Source organism: Nycticebus coucang, chromosome 3 (genome assembly GCF_027406575.1).
Source record: "Nycticebus coucang isolate mNycCou1 chromosome 3, mNycCou1.pri, whole genome shotgun sequence".
NCBI classification, from domain to species: domain Eukaryota; kingdom Metazoa; phylum Chordata; class Mammalia; order Primates; family Lorisidae; genus Nycticebus; species Nycticebus coucang.
In genome coordinates, this window is record NC_069782.1 from 28,199,777 (window position 1) to 28,226,694 (window position 26,918).

Below are 26,918 nucleotides of genomic sequence, written 5' to 3' on the forward strand. Positions count from 1 at the left end.
CATCTATATTCATCAAGGATACTGGCCTGTAACTTTTTCTAGTTGTGACCTTGTCTGGCTTTTTTATCAAGGTAAATGCTGGCCTTGTAACGTAAGTTTGGAACTATTCCCTCTTCTTCAGTTTTGTAGAAGAACTTGAGAAGAACTGGTATTTGCTCTTTTGTAATGTTTGGTAGAATTCAGAAGTGAAGCTGTGAGCTTCTGGGCTTTTTCTTGATAGGAGGCTTTTTATTACTTAATAAAAGAGACTTTATTATTTAATATTATTGGTTCAATCTCCTTACTATTAGTCTGTTCAGATTTCCTGTTTCTTCATGATTTAGTCTTTTTTTTTTCTTTTTTTTGGGGGGTGGGGGTGGGACTACAGGTGCACGCCACAACACCGAGCTATTTTTTGTTGCAGTTGTCATTGTTGTTTAGCTGGCCCAGGCCTGGTCCAAACCTGCCAACCTCAGTGTATGTGGCCGGCACCATAATCACTGTGCCATGAGCGCCGAACCCATGATTTAGTCTTGGTAGGTAGTATATACCTAGGAATTTGTCCATTTCTTCTAGGTTATCCAATTTGTTAACAAATACATGTATTTGTTCATCATAGCCTCTTATGGCCCCTTATATTTCTGTGCTATCAACTGTAATGTTTCCTCTTTTTTATTTTGAGTTTTTACTCTTTTCTTAATCTAGCCAGTGGTTTTCAACCTTTTTAAACTCATGGCACACTTAAGCCCATAGTTCAACTTCCAAGGCACATTTAAATTATGTTGATGAAAAAAGTGTAAAAAAATATATATACTCCGTGTGCTTTGAACCTCTTTAATAAAATAATTTGATGAATTATCTTTAAAAAATTTCAAGGCACAGCTAAGATCCTCTCATGGCCCATGGGTTAAAATCACTGATCTACATGAAGGTTTGTTGATTTGGGGGGGTTTGTTTGGTTTTGCTTTTTTTAAGACAGACCCTCAAGCTATTGCCCTGAGTAGAGTGCCACAGCATCATAGCTCACAATAACCTCCAACTCTTGAGCTCAAGTGGTCCTCTTGCCTCAGTTTTTCTATTTTTAGTAGAGATGGGGGTCTCGCTTTTGCTCAGGCTAGTCTCCTGTTCTATTCTTCAACCCCAGAAAAAGTAGCTTCTTCCCCTTGCTAATCCTGAATGACTTACAGATCTCTTTTATTCCTTTAACAGTTAACCATGGTTAACTTTTGGCTAATTAAAGAAGTCTTTTATTAAATTTTCTATGGTCAAATTACTGTGGTTTCTATCTCCTGAATGGATTTTGACCAATACATGAAGGAATAAAAGGGCTCAAACAAATACAAAAGGCCTAAAAAGGCACATTTGACCATGGAGCCATCATATGATAAATCACAAACAAAGAGATCAAAAGGGAAGAGTATAAGTTTAAAAACTAAACAAAAACTTCCACATCAATCTCATTCTTTATGTCGTCTAATCACATTTCTTATTTCTTTTCTTTGGTATTTTTTTTAAAATCTCCTATTTAGTGAACTGTTAAAAAAGAGACTGACATACACACAATGAAAATGTTAGCTACATTACATAAAAGACTTGAGCCAAGAAAGAGTCAGAAAATAAAGAAGCCATAGCAACCCCAAGCCAGGTCGTCTAAGCCATCTGACTCCTATCAGAACAAAGAACAGGTATTAGAGATAACAGCCCAGTGATTAGAAGCATGGACTGTGAGCCAGGCTATCAATAGTGTTCGAATCTCAGCTCTGTTATTACCAAGTTGCGTGACCTTGGGCAACTATCTAACACCTTAGTCTCCTCACCTGTAAAATAAAATGATAACAGTACCCACTTCAAAACACTATAAAGAGGATAAAGTGAGTTTATATATCTAAAGCCCTTGGACTAGTATCCAATCCAAATTCTCTTTCTAACCTTCTTTCTACATTGACCTTCTCAATCCATTTATTTCTCCAATATATTCTGATTTTGAAAAGGTTTAGGGAGACCTACCTTGCTCTAAAAACTGCTGTCCATGGGCAGTGCCTGTGGCTCAGTGAGTAGAGCGCCAGCCCCATATACTGAGGGTTGCGGGTTCAAAACTGGCGCCGGCCAAACTGCAACAAAAAAATAGCCGGGCATTGTGGCCGGCACTTGTAGTCCCAGCTACTCGGGAGGCTGAGGCAAGAGAATCACCTAAACCCAGGAGTTGGAGGTTGCTGTGAGCTGTGTGACACCACGGCACTCTACCGAGGGTGATAAAGTGAGACAGAGTCCACAAAAAAATAAAAATAAATAAATAAATAAAAACTGCTGTCCTTTGCTTTCTCTACTGCCTTTGGCTCTCAGCCTAAGCCACAATGTGTCAAGAAAATGTAAAACATCATTCTTCCTTGAAAGGCTATCATTTCTTTCTAGACCCATGGACCTAAAACCTATTCAATCCACAAAAATGGGGCTAATACAGTGGACATCTCTTGGTTCTATCAGTTTTCCTCTCTTCCTTTTGGAAATGCTTTTCTCCACTCCAGGTGATGCTGTTGTCCTAATGGAAGAGCTTATGACCCAAGCTTAGCCAATCATCTTTGAACCTTGACATAAGACACTATAAAGTACTTAATTAGAGATGGTCATCCGATGGCCTGAGAACCCACAATGTTGCCTCATTCCTGCCTTTATTAAGCCCTGGCATCACAGCCATTCCTTCAGAGCTATGAATTATCCAGTATACAGGCAGTCCCCAAGTTATAAACATCCAACTTACACACAACTCACATGAACACAGGCTATAAAAAGTAAGTTGCCAATTTACAAACATCTGACTGATATATGACTTGCACTTACAAATGGAGGCTAGTACAAGTAATAGATAAATGTACCTGTCCCAAACAAACCTACAGAACCTACTACATTCATTTGTAGTACTTCAGAGAAATTTCTATTGTTGTTTATGTTAACATGAAGTCTTGCTTAAACCAAAAGAGCCCATATATGTGCTATCAGATTTGCTTATTACCCCATCATTTCCTCATCTGTAAAATAGGGGTCTCTAAGATCCCTTCGAGCTGTAACCTATAGTTCCAGCAACAGGATAAGTCCCAGCAGATATGTTCTACTTAAACTATAATTCTCCATAAAAATGTCACAATTACCACTCAGCACCCATACACATTATCAACAAATGGTAGAACAGAGATGTTTTAAGAGTCTTGTATTTAGGTCATAAAACCCTAAGCCTCTCCTTTGGCACTTACTACATCTCAGCAGTATTATTCTGGTAACAATGCTGCCACCTTCTCTGCTCTGGTGCTGAGCATTATAGCATAAATAGAACATGAACATTTCCAGGAATTGTCAACTTGGCACTTCTTACAAGGAGTTAAGGCTTCTTTTATAACATTAAAAGCCTAGGATTGAAACCTGCCCAAATCTTCTTCTAGAAGTTACATTTCCTTTTCAATTAAAATTTACTGTTTGGAAAAGCAAAACACACTTTTTTTTTTTTTAATCTGGGAGAAATGTGCTCCAAAAAATCATATATGTATTTTTTTCTTATTGCCCAAAGTGAGGAACACGTATAAACACAGCCACCTATTAGCATTAAGTAAAGTAAACATTCCTGCAGCTAGCTACAACAACAGCCTACAAGTTTGAACTATACCCATAAAAAGAGAAAGCTACCTTGCTAAGCATTTGGTTAAACTCTGAAGCTACAACACCAGAAAAACTGGTTATTTGGAATTGACAGCTATAGATAGCAAGATTTAAGAGCTGCAAAAGTGGGACTTGATACCAGAATCAGGGGAGCCAACACGCTGACAATCTCCTGATTGCAGTCAAGAAGATTCAGATTTCTTTTACTCTCAAGGTAGCGAGTTAGGTTGGGAGAAACCCAGGGGCTCTGTTCTTTGACCCCCATATGGTCTTACCTTAGACTCTAACCACACCACACCACACTCCCCAAAATGAGAGATGGAGAAGAGAGAAAACAAACAGGAATTGGCCTTAGGATGACAGGTCGGAAGGAAAGAAGTAGAGATGCTCCTCAGGCTGTGTGTCTGGGAGAGACGGGAGGGGAGAGAGCCCATGGGCTCTGGAGCACTCACAGGTTATCAGAATAGGGGGTGAGGGAAAACAAGTGAAGTTTTGAGTTAAGTATTTTTCCAGGATATGAATTAGCAGTCTCTGAAGTCAAACCACTTGGGTTCCAAATTTGACTCTTCTATATTTTTACAATCTTGATCAAGTTATTTAACATTTCTGTGCATACATTTTCTCATCTGTGCAAGAGTAATAACATCTGCCTCATCAAGGCATGTCAAGATTAAATGAATTAATAAATGCAAAGTACTGAGAACAGTACCTGGCAGACAGGAAGTTTCCAATAACTATTATTGTTGTTATTATCTTACTGATGTCCTAAGGCCTTTGACACACAGAAAAGACTGAGATTCTTTGTCTTTCTTTATTTTTCTTTTTGCGTATATGTAGGTGTGTGTGAGACTGAGTCTCACTCTGTTGACCAGGCTAGAGTGCCATGGCATCGTCTGGGCTTCAAGTGACCTTCCTGCCTCAGCCTTCTGAGCAACTGGGACCACAGGTAGACACAATCATGCCCAGCTAATTTTTCTATTTTTAGTAGAGATAGGGTCTTGCTCTTGCTCAGGCTGGTCTCAAACAATGCTCCCTCCTTCGGCCTCATGGAGTGCTACGATTGCAGGCATTAGCCACCTCACACAGCCTGAGATTCATTCTTAATTTACAAACAAAAAATATGGACAGAGAGATAGCCTGTGTGATCACCCTAAGGCAAAACAGACTAGAGCAGTCCCTTTCTTCCCCAAGGGGTCATTTATCTTTCTCCTCCTCTCTTCCATCCCTACGCCAGCTTCAGCTCACTCTGCATCTGACAGTGGTATCCAACTCATTCTTCACTGGCAGATTCTGTCTCCATTTGGACACAGCCTGATCTACAGAGCCCAAAGCATTATGCATGATTTTCTGATTACTACACCAAACAGTATGCATAGGCAATGAAAATAGTTCCCCAAATTCAAATCATTTTAACCAGCAATTTAACACCCTCCAATTTTGTCCCTATGGGTATCTAAGCTATGTATCCCCATAAAGCTATAATGGATTTTTGTGTTGGTAGCAAAGTCACACCTGTATGAAGTTTGAGATTCTGGAACATTCTTGAGTGACAGTGTTCAAGAAATTCAAGGAATGAAAATCTCTGTGAACAAATATCCTTCTATACCTGTACTCCTACCGCCCTCCAGCTGCTCCTACCTGAACGTAGGAACAACTTTTCAAGCACGTGCCCAGCTTTGGGAGGACCAGGCTTGGGGAGGAACAAGTGAGAAAGGAGTTATGGGCCTAATCAGCTGGTCAGATCTCTAAGTTCTCAACCTGAGCTACACTTCGAAACAACCTAGTTAGGCATCTCTCCATGTGCCTGGTTATACACACGTCTTTAATACCATCACCCAGACCCCACATCCAGAGCTTCTCTAACAGATTGATGAGCATCGGTAGTTTTTCTAAGAGCTCCCCAGGTGATTCCAGTGAACACTCAGGGCTAAAAAACACTAAGCTGTATCAACCATGATGGTCAATAGGGTAATTGATATAGCCAAATGGCCCATACATCCACAGGAGAAAGGGAAAAAAGCCACAGTTTGAGTATCCACATGAAAAGAACATCGAATCCATTTTACAAAGCGAAATGGAGGCATTCCTGCTGGGGCAAGACCTGTCACGTGGTTTGCTATTCCTAGAAAGAGCTGCAATTAGCTGCCAACAGATGCATTATTTCTCAGTCCCATAAATACTTGATAAAAGCCTTCCGCTTTTCCTTTATGTCAGCCTTGTAGAAGCAGGGAGAAAAAAAAAATATCTCTGATAAAATGCAGTACTGAACTATCACAATTTCCTTTTAAATGATTAAAATTAGCATCAACAGAAATAAAATATTTTGGTAAAATCTTATCCTAGTATACCTCTAAAAGCCCTTGAAAATGTTCCTCTTAAAATGAAAAAAAAAAATGCATTAGTATAATTTTTTTTAAGCCTCTTTCAATTATTAACACTACAGCATAATGCAATTCCATCTCAAACCCAGTGGGGAGCCAAGACCATGCAGCAGAAAATGTCCTAAATCAAGGGTCGGGAGGCCTGGAGTCTAGTCCCAGCAATAAATTACATTAACTACCTATGTGATCACGGCAAGTTGACTTAATCTCCCAAGGCCTCCGTATTCTCAGAGAAAAAATTCCATAATGCCAGAATGGGGCTTTACCTTGCTTTGTTTCACTAGCAGATAAATGCATTTAAAATTTGGAAAACTGGGCGGCGCCTGTGGCTCAAGGGGTAGGGCGCCGGTCCCATATGCTGGAGGTGGCGGGTTCAAACCCAGTCCCGGCCAAAAACCAAAAACCAAAAAAAAAAAAAAAATTTGGAAAACTTATAAATTTAGTAATTCTAATGAACTTAACCAACTCCTGTCACTATGTATAAGGTGAATGAGCAAAATGGTGAAGCTGAGGCTGGGCATGGTGATTCACGCCTGTAATCCCAGTACTTTGGAGGTCATAGTGGAAAGACAGATTGAGGACAGGTGTTTGAGACCACCCTGGACAGCAAAGCAAGACCCTGTCTCTACAAAAAAAGAATTCAAAAGATTCTTTGAACCCAAGAGTTCACAGGTTGGCTGACTGGATACAAAAACTCAAGCCAGATTTCTGCTGCATACAAGAATCACATCTTACATTAAAAGACAAATATAGACTCAAGGTGAGTCTGGGGAGATAAGAATCCAGGCATCTCTGGCTACTGGGATCTGCCTATAATCAAACCTTTGAGGATACAGGGAGTCAGCAAGGGACTTCTGGATCCCAAGAGAAGGACAAAAACAGTGGAAAACTGGCAAGTGGTTGCGTGTGTTCGATCTACTTAATCCCACGGCAGCCGTAAGTACAAGCAGCAGTGAGACTGCAAACAGGAAAGTCCTTACCTGTAAACTGTTTCAGTGTTTTTGGACTTGACACTCAGTTGAACTGCCTTGAGGAGAGCTTGAGCAGGAGTGCAGAGCCATTGTGAGAGCTCCACCCTCTGGGTCACAGAGCAAGGATTGTGCAGGAGCTAGTAACCTAGTGACTGAGCAGCCTAAAGGCGGGTACTGAGCTGCCTTACAGCCTTAACCCTCAGGGGCAGAGTGAGACCGGTTTTGGCACACTGGAGCCTTGGGCTGTTGCCCTGAGTAGAGGGCCGTGATGTCACAGCTCATAGCAATCTCAAACTCCTGGGCTTGGTGCCACCCGGACCTCCATAAGAGCTGCACCATGACCCCTGATCCGCGACATGTGCCCACCAGGCCTCTGCATGCCTTGACCAGGAACTGTGGGAGCCATGCAACCCTGCGTCCTCCCTCCTATACCCTCCCTGCCTCCACACCTGCCCACAAGTCTGGCCAGGGACTCTGGGAGCCGCGTGCCCTCTGGAGCACTCCCTGCCTCTGCGCAGAGCCCTTCTCCTGGCCAGAGACTGCTGGAGCCTTGGGCTCTCTGTGCCAAAGTCACTGGGGGCCAGGCACTCCCAGAACCATGAGCACAACCTCCTGCTCTGTTGCTGGATCGGGGTGTGTCACACCCTGGAGCTGCTTCCACAATCAGAACTCCCTGGCTGGGGCAGAACCAGAGGAACTTCATAGGGTCACTCCCTACAAAGATCCAGCAATAATAGAGTGATCCCACTGGGGTCTAATCTTGGAAAGACACCTCCTCAACTCTGAGGATGGCCAGAGACAACAGTGAAAAACAATTATGGGGCAAAATCAACAGAAAAACTCTGGCAATATGAATAATCAGAGTAGATCAACTCCACCAAGCATCAATGGGGAAGACACAGCACAAGATCCCATGCACAGACAAATAGCTGAGATGTCAGAAATCCAATTCAGAATCTGGATAGCAAATAAGATCGAATTAGAATTCCAAGCAGTAACCTAAAAGATATCTCAAGAATTCAACGAATTCAAACACCAAATGACCAAAGATTTTGACACATTGAGACAAGAAGTTGCAGCCCTCAAAGACCTGAGAAACATAGTAGAATCCCTCAGTAACAGAATGGAGCAAGCAGAAGAAAGGATTTCTGACATTGAAGACAAAGATTTTGAACGTTCCCAAACTCTCAGAGAGGAAGAGAAATAGAGGGCAAAAACAGATCACTCTCTCAGAGAGCTCTGGGATAATTCAAAGAAAACCAATATTCATCTTACAGGGATCCCCATAAGCGACAAAGTAGCTTCACAAGGCAGTCTCTTCTCCATGAGATTATGAAGAACTTTCCAAACATGCCAAGGGATTCTGAAATCCAGATAGCAGACAGTTTCAGAACTCCAGCATGACTCAACCCAAATAAGACATACCCCAGACACATCATAATCAATTTCACTACAGTTAATATGAAGGAGAAAATTCTGAAAGCAGCCAGACGAAAGAAAACCATCACCTACAAGGGCAAGAATATTAGAATAATTGCAGATCTCTCTGCTGAAACCTTTCAAGCTAGAAGAGGATGGTCATCAACTTTTAGTCTCCTAAAACAAAATAACTTTCAACCCAGGATCCTGTACCCAGCTAAACTGAGTTTCATTTATGACGGAGAAATTAAATGACATTCACATGTTGAAGAAATTTGCCATAACCAAACCAGCTCTCCAGGATATTCTCAGACCTATCCTCCATAAAGACCAGCATAATCCTCCACCACAAAAGTAAACCCACAAAGAAAATTTTGATCAAATTCCAACTTCCACAGTCACAAAAGGATTAAAAATGTCCACCGGACTCTCGAAAGGCTTATCGATATTCTCAATTAATGTGAATGGTTTAAATTGTCCTCTAAAGAGGCACAGGTTGGCTGACTGGATATAAAAACTCAAGCCAGATTTCTGCTGCATACAAGAATCACATCTTACATTAAAAGACAAATATAGACTCAAGGTGAATGGATGGTCACCTATACTCCAGGCAAATGGAAAGCAGAAAAAAGGAGGTGTTGCAATCCTGTTGGCAGACGCAATAGGCTTTAAACCAACCAAAATAAGGAAGGATAAGGATGAACACTTCATATTTGTTAAAGGTAATACTCAATATGATAAGGTTTCAATTATTGATATTTATGCACCCAACCAGAATGCACCTCAATTTATAAGAGAAACTCTAACAGACATGAGCAACTTGATTTCCTCCAGTTCCATAGTAGTTGCAAGCCTTCTTCAAGAAAACGGAAAGAGAGGAAGTTAATAACTTAATGGGACATCTCAAGCAACTGGAGAAGGAAGAATAGTCCAACCCCAAACTCAGCAGAAGAAAAGAAATAACCAAAATCAGAGCAGAACTAAATGAAATTGAAAACAAAAGAATTATACAACAGATCAATAAATCCAAAAGTTGGGTTTTTGAAAAGATCAATAAAATAGATAAACCTTTGGCCAAACTAACCAGGAAAAAAAGAGTAAAATCTCTAATTTCATTAATCAAAAATGGTAACGATGAAATAACAACAGACCCCTCAGAAATTCAAAAAATCCTTAACGAATACTACAAGAAACTCTACTCTCAGAAATATGAAAATCTGAAAGAAATTGACCAATACCAGGAAGTACACCAACTATCAAGACTTAGCCAGAATGAAGTAGAAATGTTGAACAGGCCTATATCAAGTTCTGAAATAGCATCAACTATACAAAATCTCCCTAAAAAAAAAGCCCAGGACCAGATGGCTTTATGCCAGAATTCTACCAAACCTTTAAAGAAGAACTAGTACCTATATTACTAAACCTCTTCCAAAATATACAAAAAGAAGGAATATTACCCAACACATTCTACGAAGCAAACATCACCTTGATCCCCAAACCAGGGAAAGACCCAACAAGAAAAGAAAATTATAGACCAATATCACTAATGAATATTGATGCTAAAATACTCAATAAGATCCTAACAAACAGAATCCAATAAGACTTCAAAAAAATTATACACCACAACCAAATGGGATTTATCCCAGGCTGGTTCAATATACGTAAATCTATAAATGTAATTCAGCACATAAACAAACTAAAAAATAAAGACCATATTCTTTCAATTGATGCGGAAAAAGCTTTTAATAATATCCAGCATCCCTTCATGATCAGAACACTTAAGAAAACTGGTATAGAAGGGACATTTCTTAAACTAATAGAGGCCATCTACAGCAAACCCAGAGCCAATACCGTATTAAATGGAGTTAAATTGAAATCATTTCCACTTAGATCAGGAACCAGGCAAGGTTGCCCATTGTCTCCATTGGTCTTTAACATTGTAATGGAAGTTTTAGCCATTGCAATTAGGGAAGAAAAGGCGATCAAGGGTATCCACATAGGGTCAGAAGAGATCAAACTTTCACTCTTCACAGATGATATGATCGTATATCTGGAAAACACTAAGGATTCTACTACAAAACTTTTAGAAGTGATCAAGGAATACAGCAATGTCTCAGGCTACAAAATCAACATCCATAAATCTGTAGCCTTTATATATACCAACAATAACCACGCCAAAAAAACAGTCAAGGACTCTATTCCTTTCACAGTAGTGCCAAAGAAGATGAAATATTTGCGAGTATACCTAACAAAGGACGTGAAAGATCTCTACAAAGAGAACTATGAAACTTTAAGAAAAGAAATAGCTGAAGATGTCAACAAATGGAAAAACATACCATGCTCATGGCTGGGAAGAATGAACATTGTAAAATGTCTATACTACCCAAAGCAATATATAATTTTAATACAATTCCTATTAAAGCTCCATTGTCATATTTTAAAGATCTTGAAAATATCAGACTTCGTTTTATATGGAATCAGAAAAAACCTCGAATAGCCAAAATATTACTCAGCAATAAAAACACAGCAGGAGGAATCACGCTACCAGACTTGAGACTGTACTATAAATCGATAGTGATCAAAACAGCATGGTATTGGCACAAAAACAGAGAAGTAGATGTCTGGAACAGAATAGAGAACCAAGAGATGAATCTAGCTACTTACTGTTATTTGATCTTTGACAAGCCAATTAAAAATATTCAGTGGGGAAAAGATTCCCTATTTAACAAATGGTGCTGGGTGAACTGGCTGGCAACCTGTAGAAGACTGAAACTGGACCCGCCCCTTTCACCATTAACTAAGAAAAACTCTGACTGAATAAAAGATTTAAACTTAAGACTGAAACTATAAAAATACTTGAAAAGTGCTGGGAAAACTCTTGAAGGAATTGGCCTAGGTGAGTATTTTATGAGGAGGACTCTCCATGCAATTGAAGCAGTATCAAAAATACACTACTGGGACCTTATCAAACTAAAAAGCTTCTGCACAGCCAAGAACATAGTAAGTAAAGCAAGGAGACAGCCCTCAGAATGGGAGAAAATATTTGCAGGTTATACCTCCAATAAAGGTCTAATAACCAGAATCCACAGAGAACTCAAACGTATTAGCAAGAAAAGAACACGTGATCCCATCTCAGGGTGGGCAAGGGACTTGAAGAGAAAACTTCTCTAAAGAAGACAGACGCACAATCTACAAACACATGAAAAAAAGCTCATAATCCTTAATCATCAGAGAAATGCAAATCAAAACTACTTTGAGATATCACCTAACCCTAGTAAGAGTAGCCCACATAACAAAATCCAAAAACCAGAGATGTTGGTGTGCATTTGCAGAAAAGGACACACTTCTACACTGCTGGTGGGAATGCACACTAATACGTTCCTTCTGGAAGGACGTTTGGAGAATACTTAGAGATCTAAAAATAGACCTGCCATTCGATCCTATAATTCCTTTACTAGGTTTATACCCAGAAGACCACAAATCACAATATAACAAAGACATCTGTACCAGAATGTTTATTGCAGCCCAATTCATAATTGCTAAGTCATGGAAGAAGCCCAAGTGCCCACTGACCCACGAATGGACTAGCAAATTGTGGTACATGTATACCATGGAATAGTATGCAGCCTTAAAGAAAGATAGAGACTTTACCTCTTTCATGTTTACATGGATGGAGCTGGAACATATCCTTCTTAGCAAAGTATCTCAGGAATGGAAGAGAAAGTATCCAATGTACTGAGCCCTACTCTGAAGCTAAATTATAGCTTTCACATGAAGGCTATAACCCAACTATAGCACAAGACTATGAGGAAAGGGCCAAGGAAGGGGAAGGGAGGGGGGAAGTTAGGGTGGATGGAGGGTAATGGGTGGGACCACATCTACAGTGCATCTTAGAATGGGTACAGGCGAAACTTACTAAAGGCAGAATACAAATGTCTACAGACTATAACTAAGAAAATGCCATGAAGGCTGCATTGAACAGTTTGATGAGAATATTTCAGATTGTATATGAAACTAACACATTGTACCCCTTGATTGCACTAATGTACACAGCTATGATTTAACAATAAAAAAAATAAAATAAATGGAACATTCCATGTTTTATGTTAAAAAAAAAAATTCTCTCTTCTAGCTTTTTGAAAACAATCAATAAATTATTTTGTGGCTTGAAGCCCACAGCTCAGTGGTTAAGGCACCAGCTACATACACCAGGACTGGCGGGTTCAAACCCAGCCCAGCCTGCTAAACAATGACAACAAAAGAAAATAGCCGGGCATTGTGGCAGGCACCTATAGTCCAGCTACTTGGGAGGCTGAGGCAAGAGAATTGCCTAAGCCCAGAAGTTGGAGGTTACTGTGAGCTGTGTGATGCCACGGCACTCTACCAAGGGCAGCATAGTGAGACTCTGTCTCAAAAATGAAAATAAATTATTGTGCTGTTAGATTCACCCAACAGAGCAGGAGACCACTAGAACCTACTTCTCCTATCTAACTTAATTTTGTATCCATTATATACACTAACCGGCCCCTCTCCAGCCCGCCTTCACCTATCCTCTAATCACCACAATTCTATTTTTAAAAGTAATGTATTTCTAAAAGTAACTTCATAAGTAGAAACATTTCCCTTGACATAAATGGAAGGAACCCATAATATATTGATTTTTTTTTTAAAGCAATATAACTAAATTCTAGTTTAATACTATTGCCCATGGAAGGCTTTAAGCATGAGGACCTCTTATCATTCTTATCAGAAATGAGACAGAAATAAAAAAGAAAATCACTTTTTCATCATGTGATTCAATATGATTTAATCCCATTTCCACAAATCATCTCGAACCACTTAAGAGCCACCCAAGATCATGGCCATACACACATCTCACGTTTTGGTAGGCATCACCTGAGCCCGTGCTGTTGTAGATTGTGTGTCACCCCTGTGAGGTAGGTGTCCTATCTGGCTGCATTGTCACCTGTAGCTCCCACTTGAGTTCCTGCGTATTTGTGGTCCCCTGTATCTGAAACACCTTCCCCCCATATCCACTCTGTCACAGAACTCAGGCCTCTGTTTAGCATCACCTTGTCAGAAAGGCTTTCCCCAACCGCCCTCCCCACCACGTACTAGTTTTCTTCTTAGCACCCATCACCACCAGATATGTTGTTCATTTTTTCGTTATGTGTCTCTACCCTTGGCCCCTCCCCCCAGGAATACAGTGACCCCATGAGAGCAGGGACTGAATTTTATTTATTGTTACATGCCCAGCACCTAACGTGTAGCACGTGTCCATACTCAGTAAATATCTGTTGGATGAATAAACGAATGTCCTGAGACAATGTGAAGATCCCCCACACATCTTTATGTGCCTAGTGCCTGGCCTTTACCTGGGCTTCAGGAAGTGTGATGATCAGACAGGGGACACAGAGAAATCTAGCTGTCTGTAGGCACTCCTCTTACCAGAGGGAGGGGTCTTGCTATGGATGCTGACCCGCTGTTTTCACTTTAGTGCACAGGAGGCCATAAGGCAACACTATTCAGCCACAGTGGAAGTGCCTAGATAAACCGAGATCAACACTGAACTTACCATATGCACAGCAGGGTCATTACATGGTACGATTAGAGAAGCCCCTGGAAGGAATCCCAAGTTAGCACTCTCTCTAATAAACCTACCACAGTATCTAAATTTCTGCCATCAGAGCTCAGTAACTTGAGATGGATCCAAATACACGTATCTCAGGAGACTGGCTGCTGCAGAAGTGCACAGTGACTCAAGGCCTCCTCCACAGTACAGGACAGGCCCTGGAGCCCAAGCTACAGCAGGAACAGTCAGCCCTGTGTGCTGCTCCGGTAAGGGCAGCCAGGGAGTCCAGGGAACAGGGTCCATGGGGACATCCAGTCCGAGCTCAAGCAAGGTTGAAGCAAGCATGAGCCTTGGGCCAGCCATTCCAACAGGCTCAGAGTTGAGGCATCTGAGGCTAATGCAGAAGGTACTGAGCTGTTCTTCACTCTCATCAGCCGCTAAGGACACACAGAGCAGGAATCAAACCAGGAGAAGGAAGAGAAACAAACTCCTACGCCTAAAGGTAGAATGTGGTGAAAGGCAGCACTACCAGGTCAACTGCTAAATGAGAACCATGGCACAGATCCAGTCCCACAGCCAGGACCAACAAGGTGGAACAGGGAGTCCTGTGGCCCAGGAGTTGTTCTCACCATGCCTTAGGCTAAGTCCCACAGGAGGGGGGCCGGGGGGAGCAAAAATTCCTTTCTAGATCCAGATGAGGTCAGGCACTGGATGTAACAGAGCCCCCAAGCACTGGGAAATAGGGCGGGCAGGCACAGGCTGCCCACACCCAGATACAGCACTGTCCTCATCTCCTAATGACCTAAGGAGCCCACAGAAGATTTCCAGCTGATCTAATGTCTACTATGTGACCTTGGCCAGAAAGGGACATACTGTGAAGTGTTCCTTCCACAGTGCCAAGGTGGATTAAGTCATTTTGTTGCCAGAATTACTCTTTCAAAAGGTAAGAGTTCCTACAGGGTGAGCAGAACACAAAACCAATTACCCATTAATATCTTAGGCTTTTTAAAAAAAAAAAAAAAAACAGGAATTGGGAGATCACCCACCCAGGCAGATTCTGAGAGAATCAAAAGGTTTAGAGTACTTTTGCATGTTTGGTAATAAGTCTCTGAGGCAGCTCAAGATACACAGATGAACCAGAAAAATGAAACAAACAGAAGGGAACCCAAGAATCTCTTGAGAAGACCCAAACAAGAAAACTGAAATAAAATCCAATCAGTTCATTCCTGGAGAAGGAGCCAGCTCTTGCCTAAAGAGAAGACCATTCCTTCTTCCCATTCGTTCTCAAGGCCTCCCAAGAGAAGGTCACCAAATCCACACACATTAGTAAGTATGAGCAGGGTGACCAAAGGTGAGAAGAGGTTAATGTACACACATATAAAAGCACCGTAGTTTCTTACAGTACAGTTCCTCAAAACTCAAAGATACCTTTACAAAAATTTAAGCGGACTATTTTAAACCTTCCTAAAATTACTCTATTACAACATCAGGGTCCTAGGAAATAGGCTCTACATTTGTTTGCTTTTGTACAGGGCCATTAAATTGGAAGGCACTGGAAGGCATTCAACAGGAATACTTGTCTTAGGATTAAAAAAAACAACAACTCTAGATTTCTAATTCACTAAGTCCCAATTTCATTTAAAATGTTGCCATCAAGTTAATCACTTTAAGCCCTTGAAACTACTTTAAGGTCCCAAACAAGAGAAGGCTGTTCTGTTAACTATCAGCTTGAAAATATTTCATTTCTTCCATCCTCTCCCTCCCCTACATATAAAACTCACATGTTTATAAACCACTAGGACCTGTGATGTACTAGATTGTCAATAACGTGGATTTTAAAAGTGATTCTTAAGAGACACGAAAGTGCGTAATGAAGAAGCAAATGATGATAAACCCCAAATTCAAGGTTTATCCATGAGTGGGGCTGGGAATGGTACAGGAGTGGCGAAGACCACCCAGATGTTCCTAAAGGCAATTATATTATTTTTCCTAAACTAGGTAATGAGGACATGGGCAGTTGCTATATTATTATTCTCCATACCTTATATTTTATAGTATTATTTAAAATAGTCAACATTTATTCAAAGCAAGTACTTTTAAAAGGAGTTTATGTAATTGTCATCACAGAAGGCAAAGAGAGACATAGGTGTTTTCTTGAGTGGCCGTGTTAATAAAAGGTGACACAATCAGGAGTACTATACTTAATGTGTTCTAGAGCCATCCTTCCACTGAATTAACAAATCTGGGAGAAAAAATATATTTTTCTAAACTTCTACATAGAAATCATCAATTTTTCCCACCATACACTGCTTCATTCTAAGTGCTTTTGTAAAAAACCTATTTTTTCCCCTCAGCTTCTGTGTTACTTTCATCACTGGATGAAAACACTGTAATTCTTTTTTGCTCTCTGAATGAACCTGAAGAAACGAAAATGGAATTAGAACACCAAGTGACGTACAAAAGTAGTACTTATGTCACCTGAAAATGATGATAAAATTAAATTAAATATTTTGATAGAGAAAGGTTTTCAGTTTGCCTGTGTTGTTGTTTCTAACTATGTGTTACCAGGAGGAACCGCTAAGTCAAATGCCAGGAAAACACCAATAATTTTTTAACATTTCCCCAATTCTATGTTATCTGTTCTGCTTTCCATAAAGTGGCAGAAATATCTTAGATATGCTTTGTTCAGACATGTGGAGTATTTCATTTTGTAAGAACAATCCAAGCTGAGAATTGAGATCCTCGAAAACTATTTTCAATAATTCAAAAAGCCTAAAACATACATTTACCTGTGATTTGGCCATGCTAGGAGTGAAAATATTTTTGCTTTTTCCACTGGGATTTTACCAGGCCTTCCTAACTGGGTATCTCATGCTGATCAGATATTCTGATATATGTCATCAATAAAAATAGAAGAATTAAGCATGATTACTTAATACACGTGGTTTGAAAAATCAATCAAAATATGAGGTTCCTGCAGCAAAGTAACAAAAGTGGTCTTTTACACTTGACATTTATTTCTTTAATCAGTTTTTTGTTTTTTTTTTTTAGGGGGAGTTGTTTTGTTTTTGTTTGGTTTTTTTTTTTTTTTGGTATTTAAGAACAGCAACAACAGAGTCTGGGGCCCACTGACTTCGCATAGTTCCATCACTACTGTCAGAAACTCCAGAGAACATTGATTCCTTAACTCGATTAAACATTTGCAGGTCGAATTTCCATTATCTTTTGTTTTCTAATTTTTTCATTTTTGCCAGTTCAGTTCTCTCTTCTTCAATCTTTGCAAAATGTAGAAGTCATGAGAGGTGTTAGGAGGAAACAAGTGTTTCATATCATGTCTTCTTCCCGCTACGAGCTAGGCTAAGAGAACTAACAGAACTGTTTTTCTCTTCGACTGCAGTTCTCCTTAAAATCAAAATGAGACCCTCCCCAAACTACTGCCCTTACAAAAGTAAATACTCCAGGTGTCTGAACAAAACCAAACTAAACAGGACACTTTAAACCAATAACCTTTAAAAGCAAACTAAGTCAGCCTTCACAGTAATCCCCTTTGGCCACTTAGGACAGCCCAGGGACAGGTGCAGGGCATGCCTTCCTAGAGGCTGTCTGCTCCTCTGTGAATCTGACCTTTTCCAGCTGGTAGCTCTGGCACCTCACAAATCAGTTGTCAGTGGGCTGAATGCCTGTTTTCCCATATGCACTTTCCAAATGGCTCGTGATGCCAAGGGCTGAGATATGACCTGGCTCTCTGATGAGAACATGCCTCCCAAGTGACATGCCAAGTTTCCCTGGAAGCATTGCTACATGTCCTCTCTGAGCTCCCAGCCCTGGTTCATTCTTCCTTCCTTTCCTGCACTTCCTAAGGCCACCTCCTCATCCTGTCCCTCCAACACTGCCCTTCAGTCCTAACTCCTTACTGGTTTTCATCAATCACTGACCCCTGCCCTGCCTCAAACACCAACGTCAAATCCAAAGGGCAAAGTTCCAACATTTTGGAGCTGGTTTGAAGCGATCTTTGTAGGCCTACCTGCAGGCAGTTCAATCACGACTTCTTCTCTGGCCTTCTCCAGCTTCTCTCTTACCCAGGGAAATTCCTGCAGGGAATCTAGGAATGTGTCAAATGCTTTGGGACCCCTGGAAGGCAGGATATCCAGCAGCAGCATTGTTTTCCGGAGCCCTGTGGCTTGAGCTTTGATTTCTTGAACATGGTTTTCAGTCAGGATTCCTTCCTGGTAAAGGTACTGAAGCACCAGACCCTCCACCAATACCTCTGCACCCAGCTCCAGGCGCAGTGAGCGAAGCACTTGTTTGTCTCTGGAGTCCATTTCTCCCTGGAAAGAGACACAAATCAGGGCTCAGATTACACGAACCTGAGTGCCCCTAAAGATGGTGGTCGCTACAATGTATGCTCCTTAAGGTCAGGCACATTTTGGAACCTTAGCAGAGTGCCAGGCCGCAGTGTTCAACATATGGTTGTTAAACCAAGCCAAGTTAATCTAGAATGTTTCTGAACATAACGAACGCTGAAGATGAATCATCTTTTCTGGTTTTGCTTTTTCACAAAATGGGGCCCCACATCAATTCCTTGTTCAGGAAAGATATTTGTGGGGGTGGAGAGGGTGTCAGAGACTCTGCTTTAAAATCATTTTTTAATCTGAGGATTACAGAGCAACATTAATTGTAACACGATGAAGAAACAGTGGTCTTCATCAGAACTACCCCACTACCACCACTGCAGAAACCGCCAATATGGAGGCAGGTGCCCTTCCACCACCGACATTGGCAGAACCTGATCAGCAGGAAGAGTGGGGAACAGAAACCACAGGTGTCAAGTTTAAAGATCTTTTTCACCAAGGTCGTCTTCCTCACCATCACCTTCAAAAAAATACCAAGGCCTGTACCCGGTCTACAATAAACCTTATATTATACACTATACAGTCTGACTCCATTCCCACCCACCAAGAATTCGGAATCTCCATCACACATGCATGGGACATACAGGATTTTTTTCTGGGAAAAAAAAAAAAAAACCTCACACCCCAGCCCTGGTCAGTAGCACCATTTGAAAGCCCAGTTTCGCCAGCGCTGCACCAGCGCGCTGTTGTGTGGTTGTGTGGTGTCAAGGAAGGTCGAGTGGCAGGGCAGAGGGGCAATCACGGCTGGGGGGCGCTGATAACCCACCCCCGCAGCACCCTCTGAAGTTCGGGAGGCGGCAGGTGAGGAAGAGGATGTTCGCGCTTGGCTGTGAGCACCCAGTTGGAACTTTTAAAAAATCCCCTGCCACTTTACCTAACAATTGCAATCAGTGTAACCTGGCTTATTGTACCTCAATGAATCCCCAACAATAAAAAAAAAAAAAAAATCCCCTGCCTCGGCAACTGAAATCCGTGTTGTATCACAAACTGGAAGAACAACGAAAATTTTCTGGGGCCACCTGACCAGCTAAAAAGGGGCTGCTGGGAATGATTTTCAGAGCGGACCGAAGGGAGAGCCGGCTGTCGGCTCTGCCACCGCTATCTCAGCCATGGCCGGGCTTGGAATGCGGCAAGTTGGGGGGCGGGGAAGCAGGGCCCAGGTCGCAGACGCCACAGAGCGGGACTTTCGAGAAAAGATGGATTCCTGTTACTTACGTCTGCAAACACGTATCTTTGGGAGGGGGGTTTAAAAACTGCAACCGGAATCCAGACTGTTAGGAAACTTGTACCATAACCACCATCTTTGTTGAAGGCGAAACCTCTAAACAGGAAGTGATATCGCCATCTTTGTTGAGGGCAAGCACAGGAAGTGCCGTAGCCATTTTATTGGGCGCTCAGGGGTCAAAATGAAGCTTTTCCGCGCCATGTTTGTAGTGGGCAAACAATGCAACCGCCGGGAGATGGAAGACGGCGTTGGTTAGGACGATCTCAGCACCGGCGTAATTGGTTTTTAAGATAGACAATGGCCAACAAACATTTGAAGAAATGCTACACATCACTAATTGCCAGGGAAATGCAAATTAAACCCACAATAAGATATCACCTTAACTCCAACTGCTTGTTTGAGCTTAAAAAATTAAATTTTAAAAAAGAAGATATCACCTTACCCCTGTTAAAATGGCTATAATTAAAAAGTCTCCCTGCTTGGGTGCAGAGAGAAAAGAGCGTTTATATACTGTGATGGGACTGTGTAATAGAATAACCTCTACTGAAAACAGGATAGAGATGCCGCTAAGAAAACATAGTAGGCTTACCATTTGACCAACTACTGGTCATCTGCCCAAAGGAAATGAAGTCGTTTTATCAAAAAAGATACCTGCACTTGAGTGTTTATTGCAGCACAATTCACAATTGCAAAGATGTTGAACCAACCTAAGTGCTCATCAATTCATGAGTGGATTAAGAAAAAGTGGTTGGGGTGTGTGCGTGTAATACATACCATGGAGTATTAATCATAAAAAGGAATGAAATAACATCTTTTTCAGCAATTTGAATGGAGTTGGAGACTATTTAAATGAAGTAACCCAGGAATGGGGAAACAAACACCACATATACCCTCTAATAATTGGAAGCTAATTGATGCCACCACCACCCCCACACACACACAAAGAAATGTGAAGGTCACAGGAAATCAAAAAAGAGGGGGAAGAAAAGAGTGAGGGGCAAAAACCTACCTATGAACGCTATTCTCATGATGGACAGAACTTAAAAGCCCCAACTTAAGCATTACAAAAGGTATACATGTAACAAAAACATTTGGACCTCAATAATATTTTGAAACTTTTTTAAAAGACACAAATTTTTTTTGAAAAATTAAGAAGAACAAGTAATTAATTGGATCATTGCATCTTAACACTGTAACTCCACCAGGGCCTTGGACATAATAGACAGGCAGGTCAAAAGTCACCCTAGTAGAGGGTAGCCTTCCCTTACATTAGTCTTTAAAAAATAGCATTGCATCTGTATTGATCTCCAACACTTTTCACCCCCTTTACCAGCTTTATGTTTACCAATAGCATGTATCACCATCTTACTAAAACTCTCATTGATTCATTTGTTTATCGTCTGTTTCCTTCCACTAAAAGTCATTTTTTTGCATCAAGCATTCCTGCCCACAAAGAGTTTCCAAGTTAGTCTGTCAGGATTCTTCTGTCTGCTCTAAACAGAAAGGGATTAGGTGGAGGGAATTGAAGACATTCAAAATCATTGCAAGCCTGGAGAAGGGTTGAAAGTGCAAGGATCACTCCCCTGGCCACAAGCAGGAAGACGGAGTTCCACATCCCCAAGCTCCTTTGAACAAACATCATCAAGGCAACGAACTGGACGTTGGAACACTGCTACAGAAAAACCTTAGTCTCCATGGCTGTACATGTATTTGCCAGCAGCAGCAGCAAAACAGCAACAGGAAATCTTACTCTGCTGCATGCAATTGATGAGACCAATTTTGCAGGCAGAACATTAGCAACAAGGGTGACTAGGGCATGTAGTTTGTAGTCTTCCCACTTCTGAAACACAGACCTGGAACTGGAACTGAAGAGTGGGAGTATACTAAAAATAAGGAAGGGCTGATGCTGAAGGCCAGTCTACTGTATCCACCATATTTTCAATGTGGGAAGCAAGACAAAATGTCAAACGGTATGTCCTTCCTCAAATTCCTTCGTGAAATGAGGCAGCTGACCAGTACATACCTTCATTGATTCATTTTAAAATCAATTGGATGCTATATACAGAAAGTCATATGCCTGCTAAAAATTGGTTGACAGTACAGAAAAAAAAAAAATCTCCTCAAATATCATTATTTCCCCCAAAGATTTGCACAACCAGCATCTCTGGTGGAAGGTGAAAATATCTTTGTAAGTAAATCAAAGTAACTTCCTCCCCAAAGCCCTCTAACAATGTTTTCCACTTTACAGTCTTACTATACCACTATACCTTTTCATCACACCATTAGTGACAGCATTTTTACATATGTGGCAAGTATTACTATTACAGTCATGCACTGCAAAAGGACATTTCAGTGAATAATGGGCTGTGTAGGTGACAGTGGTCAGAGCAATAAGCTATATACCATATAGCCTAGGGATGTAGTAGGCTATACCATCTAGGTTTGTGGAAGTACACTCTATTTTTTTCCTACAACAGTGCGTTTCTCAGAACGTACACCCTTCTTTAAGCAAAGCATGATCGTGTCAGCATTTGGCATATGTAAAGACAGTGGCCAATTGTTTTAGCCAAAATTTCCCAGAGCAAAATTTGAATTCTAAAGAGGCTCCCCTGATTTCATGCTCCTTCTAGTTTATCACACCATCCTGTCTGATGAGAGTCTGCTGTTCCAATGACAGCTAAGTAATATTGGCAAATCATCCTGGTGTCGCCTCCCACTCTTAAGTTTCAGTCACTCACTCTCTTTACTCCCTCCCTCTACCTCTTTTGCTGTAACATTGTCCTTTTCTCTGTAAGGTTTCCCTACTGTGTGGACAAGTGTTAGCAACATTTTCTATCTTCATCCAGATAAAATGCAAACCTCCTGCAACACCACTGGTGGTTGAGGATTGTAAGTTGAGCATCCTGACACATTTGAAGTCAGAAATGCTCCAGAATCTGAAACTTTTGGAGCACCCACAAGTGGGAAGTTCCAAACCTGATCGCACATGATGGGTCACCGTCAAAACACAGTCGAACCTTTGTTTCATTCACAAAATTATTTAAGATGTCATATAAAACTATCTTCAGGCTATGTGTGTAAGGTATATATGAAATACAAATGAATTTCATGTTTAGGCCTGGGTCTCATCCCCAAGAGATCTAACTATGTATTCCAAAATCCCAAAAATCTTTAATCTGAAACATGCTCGCCCCAAGCATTTTGGATAAGGGATACTCAATCTGTACTAACTTCTTGGAGAGGAAAAATAAGTGTATTTTTTACAATGTAAACTTCGATAATTTTCAAACATGTAGAAAAGTTGAGATACATAGCACAGTAAACACCCATCTAAAATGTAACACTTTTTGATAAAATTTGAAAAAGGCCTGAGATCTCCTTAGAACCAGAAGGTGAGCCTTGCTGATGATGTCCAGGAGGAGGTGGAGAGCCAAGAGGAAGATCCATGAGGGTCAAAGAAGAGAAGAAGAGAGGGCAAGAGACAGCATGGGAAGAGTTAGTGCCGTCACCCAGGGCAGGGCATCCTCATGGCCAATAACCTGAGGGGCTGACTTACATCCATAAGATGAAGCCCTTGACTGCAAATACCTCTTCCTATAGCAAATATAGATTAGTGTCCATGCCATCTCCTACAGTGATCGGGGTGGCTCTGATTGACTAGGCAACTGCCAAAAACCAGCCTGTCCCAGGACCACCGCACCACCTTAGCATACAGCTTTCTTGTCGGCACACCAAAGGGTCAGTTCCACTTATATAAATATCTAAGGACATTGGGTCTTTAAAGAACCAAACACAGATCAAAATCACTCTCACAGGTGGTAACTCCTCCACTCTGGCCAATTCCTCTCTGTAGGCTGGAATTGTGCCCCCATAAAGGATTAAGGCACCTGTTCCCCAGCGGTAACAAATCCAATTTCAAGAAGGACAAATATTTTCCTTTTTCTCTCTCCCCTAGCATGTTTACTTGTGTCAAGATATACCCATGCAAGTTTTCAAAAAGAGTAAAAAAAAAACAAATATAGTATTTTTCTGCCTTTCTATGTGGTCTTTGGTTTTGCAACCTTCAAAAGACAAATAAAAGGAGTTGAGTATTTTCGGTTCTTCCTGTTCCACTGATGTAGAAATTAAGTCATGGGGAAAACATTCTTTTCAAGCATACTTGAAACGTTTACAAAAATAAATCATGAATTAAGTTGCAAAGACACTTCAATGAATTCCAAAGAATCAATTGCATTAAAAAAAGAATTAATTGCATACAAACTATGTATTCTATCATTATACAATAAAATTAGGAACTTTAACAAAGGGGTAGCTTTTGTAAGTCCTGTAAGTTTGGAAATAGAACATCTCTTAAACCCTGGAGTAGAAAGAAAAAAAGGGAGGGAGGGAGGGAAGGAAGAGAAAGGAAAGCACATACCTCTAACTAATACAGTATAAAAAGAAAGAAAAAAGACATTTTGCAGTAGAGAAACCTGGAGCTGTCCCCTTAACCAAGTGATGGAGGTTGAACATCACCAGTAAGAAGTTGTGGATGTTTCACAGGCTCCAATATGACACGACAAGAAGGGCACAACGCCTCCATGATGTTCTTCCCCCACGTTCATTCCCTTAGTCATTCCATAAGGAAACATCAGACAAACTCAAGTAGAGAGACCTGCTACAGAGTATCTGACAAGTACTCTTCAGGAGTGTCAAGGTCACGAGAGACAAGAAAAGACTGAGAAATTGTCACAGATTGGAGACTAAGGAGATGTGACAACTTACAGAAAGGAAGGAACAAGACAGGGAGGGTGGGAGAAAGAAAAAAGGAGGAAAGGAAGGCTGGGAAGGACTTCCCCAGGATCAGGGAGAAATGAAAACTTCGGGCCCTATATTCTTCTTCCTCATTTCATTTTAGCTATTTTTGTGACACGTCCCATAGAATTCCATGTGGTCTCATTTTCCCATACCGTGCTCCCCAAAACAGATGATGTCAGAACTTGTCAAAAGAAATATAGACATCTATTCTTTTTTTTTTTTGAGACAGAGCCTCAAGCTGTCGCCGTGGGTAGAGTGCTGTGGCATCACAGCTCACAGCAACCTCCAACTCCTGGGCTCAAGCGATTTTCCTGCCTCTGCCCCCCAAGTAGCTGGGACCACAGATACCTGCCACAACGCCTGGCTATTTTTTGGTTGCAGCCATCGTTGTTTGTTGGGCCCAGGCTGGATTCGAACCCACCAGCTTAGGTGTATGTGGCTGGCACTTTAGCCTTGGCCTCCACAGGTGCCAAGCCTAGACACCTATTCTTGTGACTGTAAATCCTAAACAAAAAAACCCTTGGAATATCCAAGTGGTTCCTCTTTCTTTGTAACTTTTAGTGCGGTATTATGCTGTAGATATTATTAGCTGCGTCATCTGCACTAATTAATAATTCTTTTACTAAGTTATGAATTCTAATGATTTCTTTAATTCTCTGCTATCTCATTTTATCTTAGATTAATTATTGCTTATTGTGAAATCCTGAGACTATTTACAAAAACCTAAGTTGCAGATCTTTTAAAAGAGCCAAATATTGTTATGTAAATTATCACATACTAATTTAATACTCCAAGAATTCCAGAAGTTTGCGACATTATGCTTTAGGACTTTAGTGATTGACAAATACTAGGATTATTACAATTAGTCATAATGGACAGCAAAAAGTTTTTAATGAAGCATTAATTACATTGTTAGGGTTAGCTGGGCATAACCTCCTGAAAGAAAGATACAGTCTCTGTCTTCATGGAGCTTGGAGTCCAGTGGAGGAGATAACCATAAACAAGGAGGAAAGAAAGTAATCATTACAAAGTAATAATTACAAATTGTTGTAAGTGGAATGAAGGAAAAGCATTTTGCTTAAGACATTGGTCAGGGGCTGGGAGACGGGAACTGATTTTCATCAAGTCTTCAATGAAAGCCTCTGAGGAGACGACCTCTCCTATTTTTCTTCAAAAATACTTGCAGTAGTTACAAAACTGTACTACACACATTTAAAGGATGGATAGAAAAGCTCTTTAAGAAGTTAAAGAAGGCTCGGCACTCGTAGCACAGTGGTTATGACGCCAGCCACATATACCAAGGGTAGCGGGTTCCAAGCCAGCCCTGGCCTGCTAAACAACAGTTAAACAACTGCAACCAAAAAATAGCCAGGCATTGTGCCAGGCACCTGTAGTCCCAGCTACTTGGGAGGCGGAGGCAAGAGAATCTCTTAAACCCAAGAGTTTGAGGTTGCCGTGAGCTGTGATACCATTGTACTCTACCGAGGGCAACATAGTATAACTCTGTCTCAAAAAAAAAAAAAAGAATTCAAAGAATTAGAAAAACAAAGAATTGGCTCAGTGCCTGTAGCTCAAGCAGCTAGGGCACCAGCCACATACACGGGAGCTGGTGGGATCGAAACTGGCCCGGGCCAGCTAAACAATGACAACTGAAACAAAAAATAGCCGAGCATTGTGGCAGGCACCTGAAGTTCCAGCTACTTGGGAGGCTGAGACAGAGAATTGCTTAAGCCCAAGAGTTTGAGGTTGCTATGAGCTGTGATGCCACAGCACTCTACTCAGGGTGACAGCTTGAGACTCTGTCTCAAAAAAAAAAAAAAAATTAGGATACCTAAAGATATTAGGACATGCTCAAATAAGTTCTTTGTTTCCTGGCATTCACAGAGAAAAGAGTACCCACCATATGGGTTGTACAGCTCTCATATCTCAAAGAAAGAAAATAAATACATTGAGTCATCTAAAGGGGTTCACGTTTCTCTGGCACCGAGTTTAAGCAGGAATTTATCATGTGTTCTCAACATAGGAACATTAATGAGTTACTACTCCCATCCTGTGATTTTCTTGTGCATAAGACACTAAAATGTTCTTCAAATGACATTTCTGGCATTAACCTAATATAATACAAAGCACAGGGTAACACAGTCCAGACAGTGACCTTCTGGTAATACAACTCCATGCACTAACTGAAAGAAACTAGTAAATGAATGCCATTTAGATTCTCTCAAGTACTGAGTAACAAACGTAAGCATTCTGGATGGCCAAATTTAACAGCTCAATTCTCTGCTGAACATCTGCTGGGCTAACTCCGCATACCACTGATAGAAGAGATGTCCATGGGCTTCAGACATAAACGGGACTGACCACTCTTCGTGGCAAACAAATTAGGGGCTAACCCTCCACTCTCGTTCAGGTGAAATGACACACAGACAGAAGCGGGCCGCCCAGGTACCAGAAAAGAGGGCCAAGGTGTTTCTCAATGAACAACAAAAAAATATTTGAAGCCGTTTAAGAATA

At 41.0% G+C, this 26,918-nt stretch overlaps 1 protein-coding gene across 8 annotated transcripts in view; it reads right to left on the minus strand.

Moving 5' to 3' along the window:
- CRADD (CASP2 and RIPK1 domain containing adaptor with death domain) overlaps positions 1–26,918 on the minus strand; it is a 286,998-nt gene that overhangs the window by 157,422 nt on the left and 102,658 nt on the right. For 6 of the 8 annotated variants that reach the window (XR_008378690.1, XR_008378689.1, XM_053582444.1 and 3 more), the window contains one exon: positions 17,995–18,298. Coding sequence is in view for 6 of the 8 variants with exons in the window: in XM_053582444.1 (XP_053438419.1) it covers positions 17,995–18,298 (304 nt within the window). In the remaining 2 variants the exon portion in view is untranslated. Of the gene's footprint in view, positions 1–17,994; positions 18,299–19,597; positions 19,720–26,918 lie in introns of those variants that run through there. The other 2 variants (XM_053582448.1, XM_053582446.1) reach the window with 1 other exon arrangement.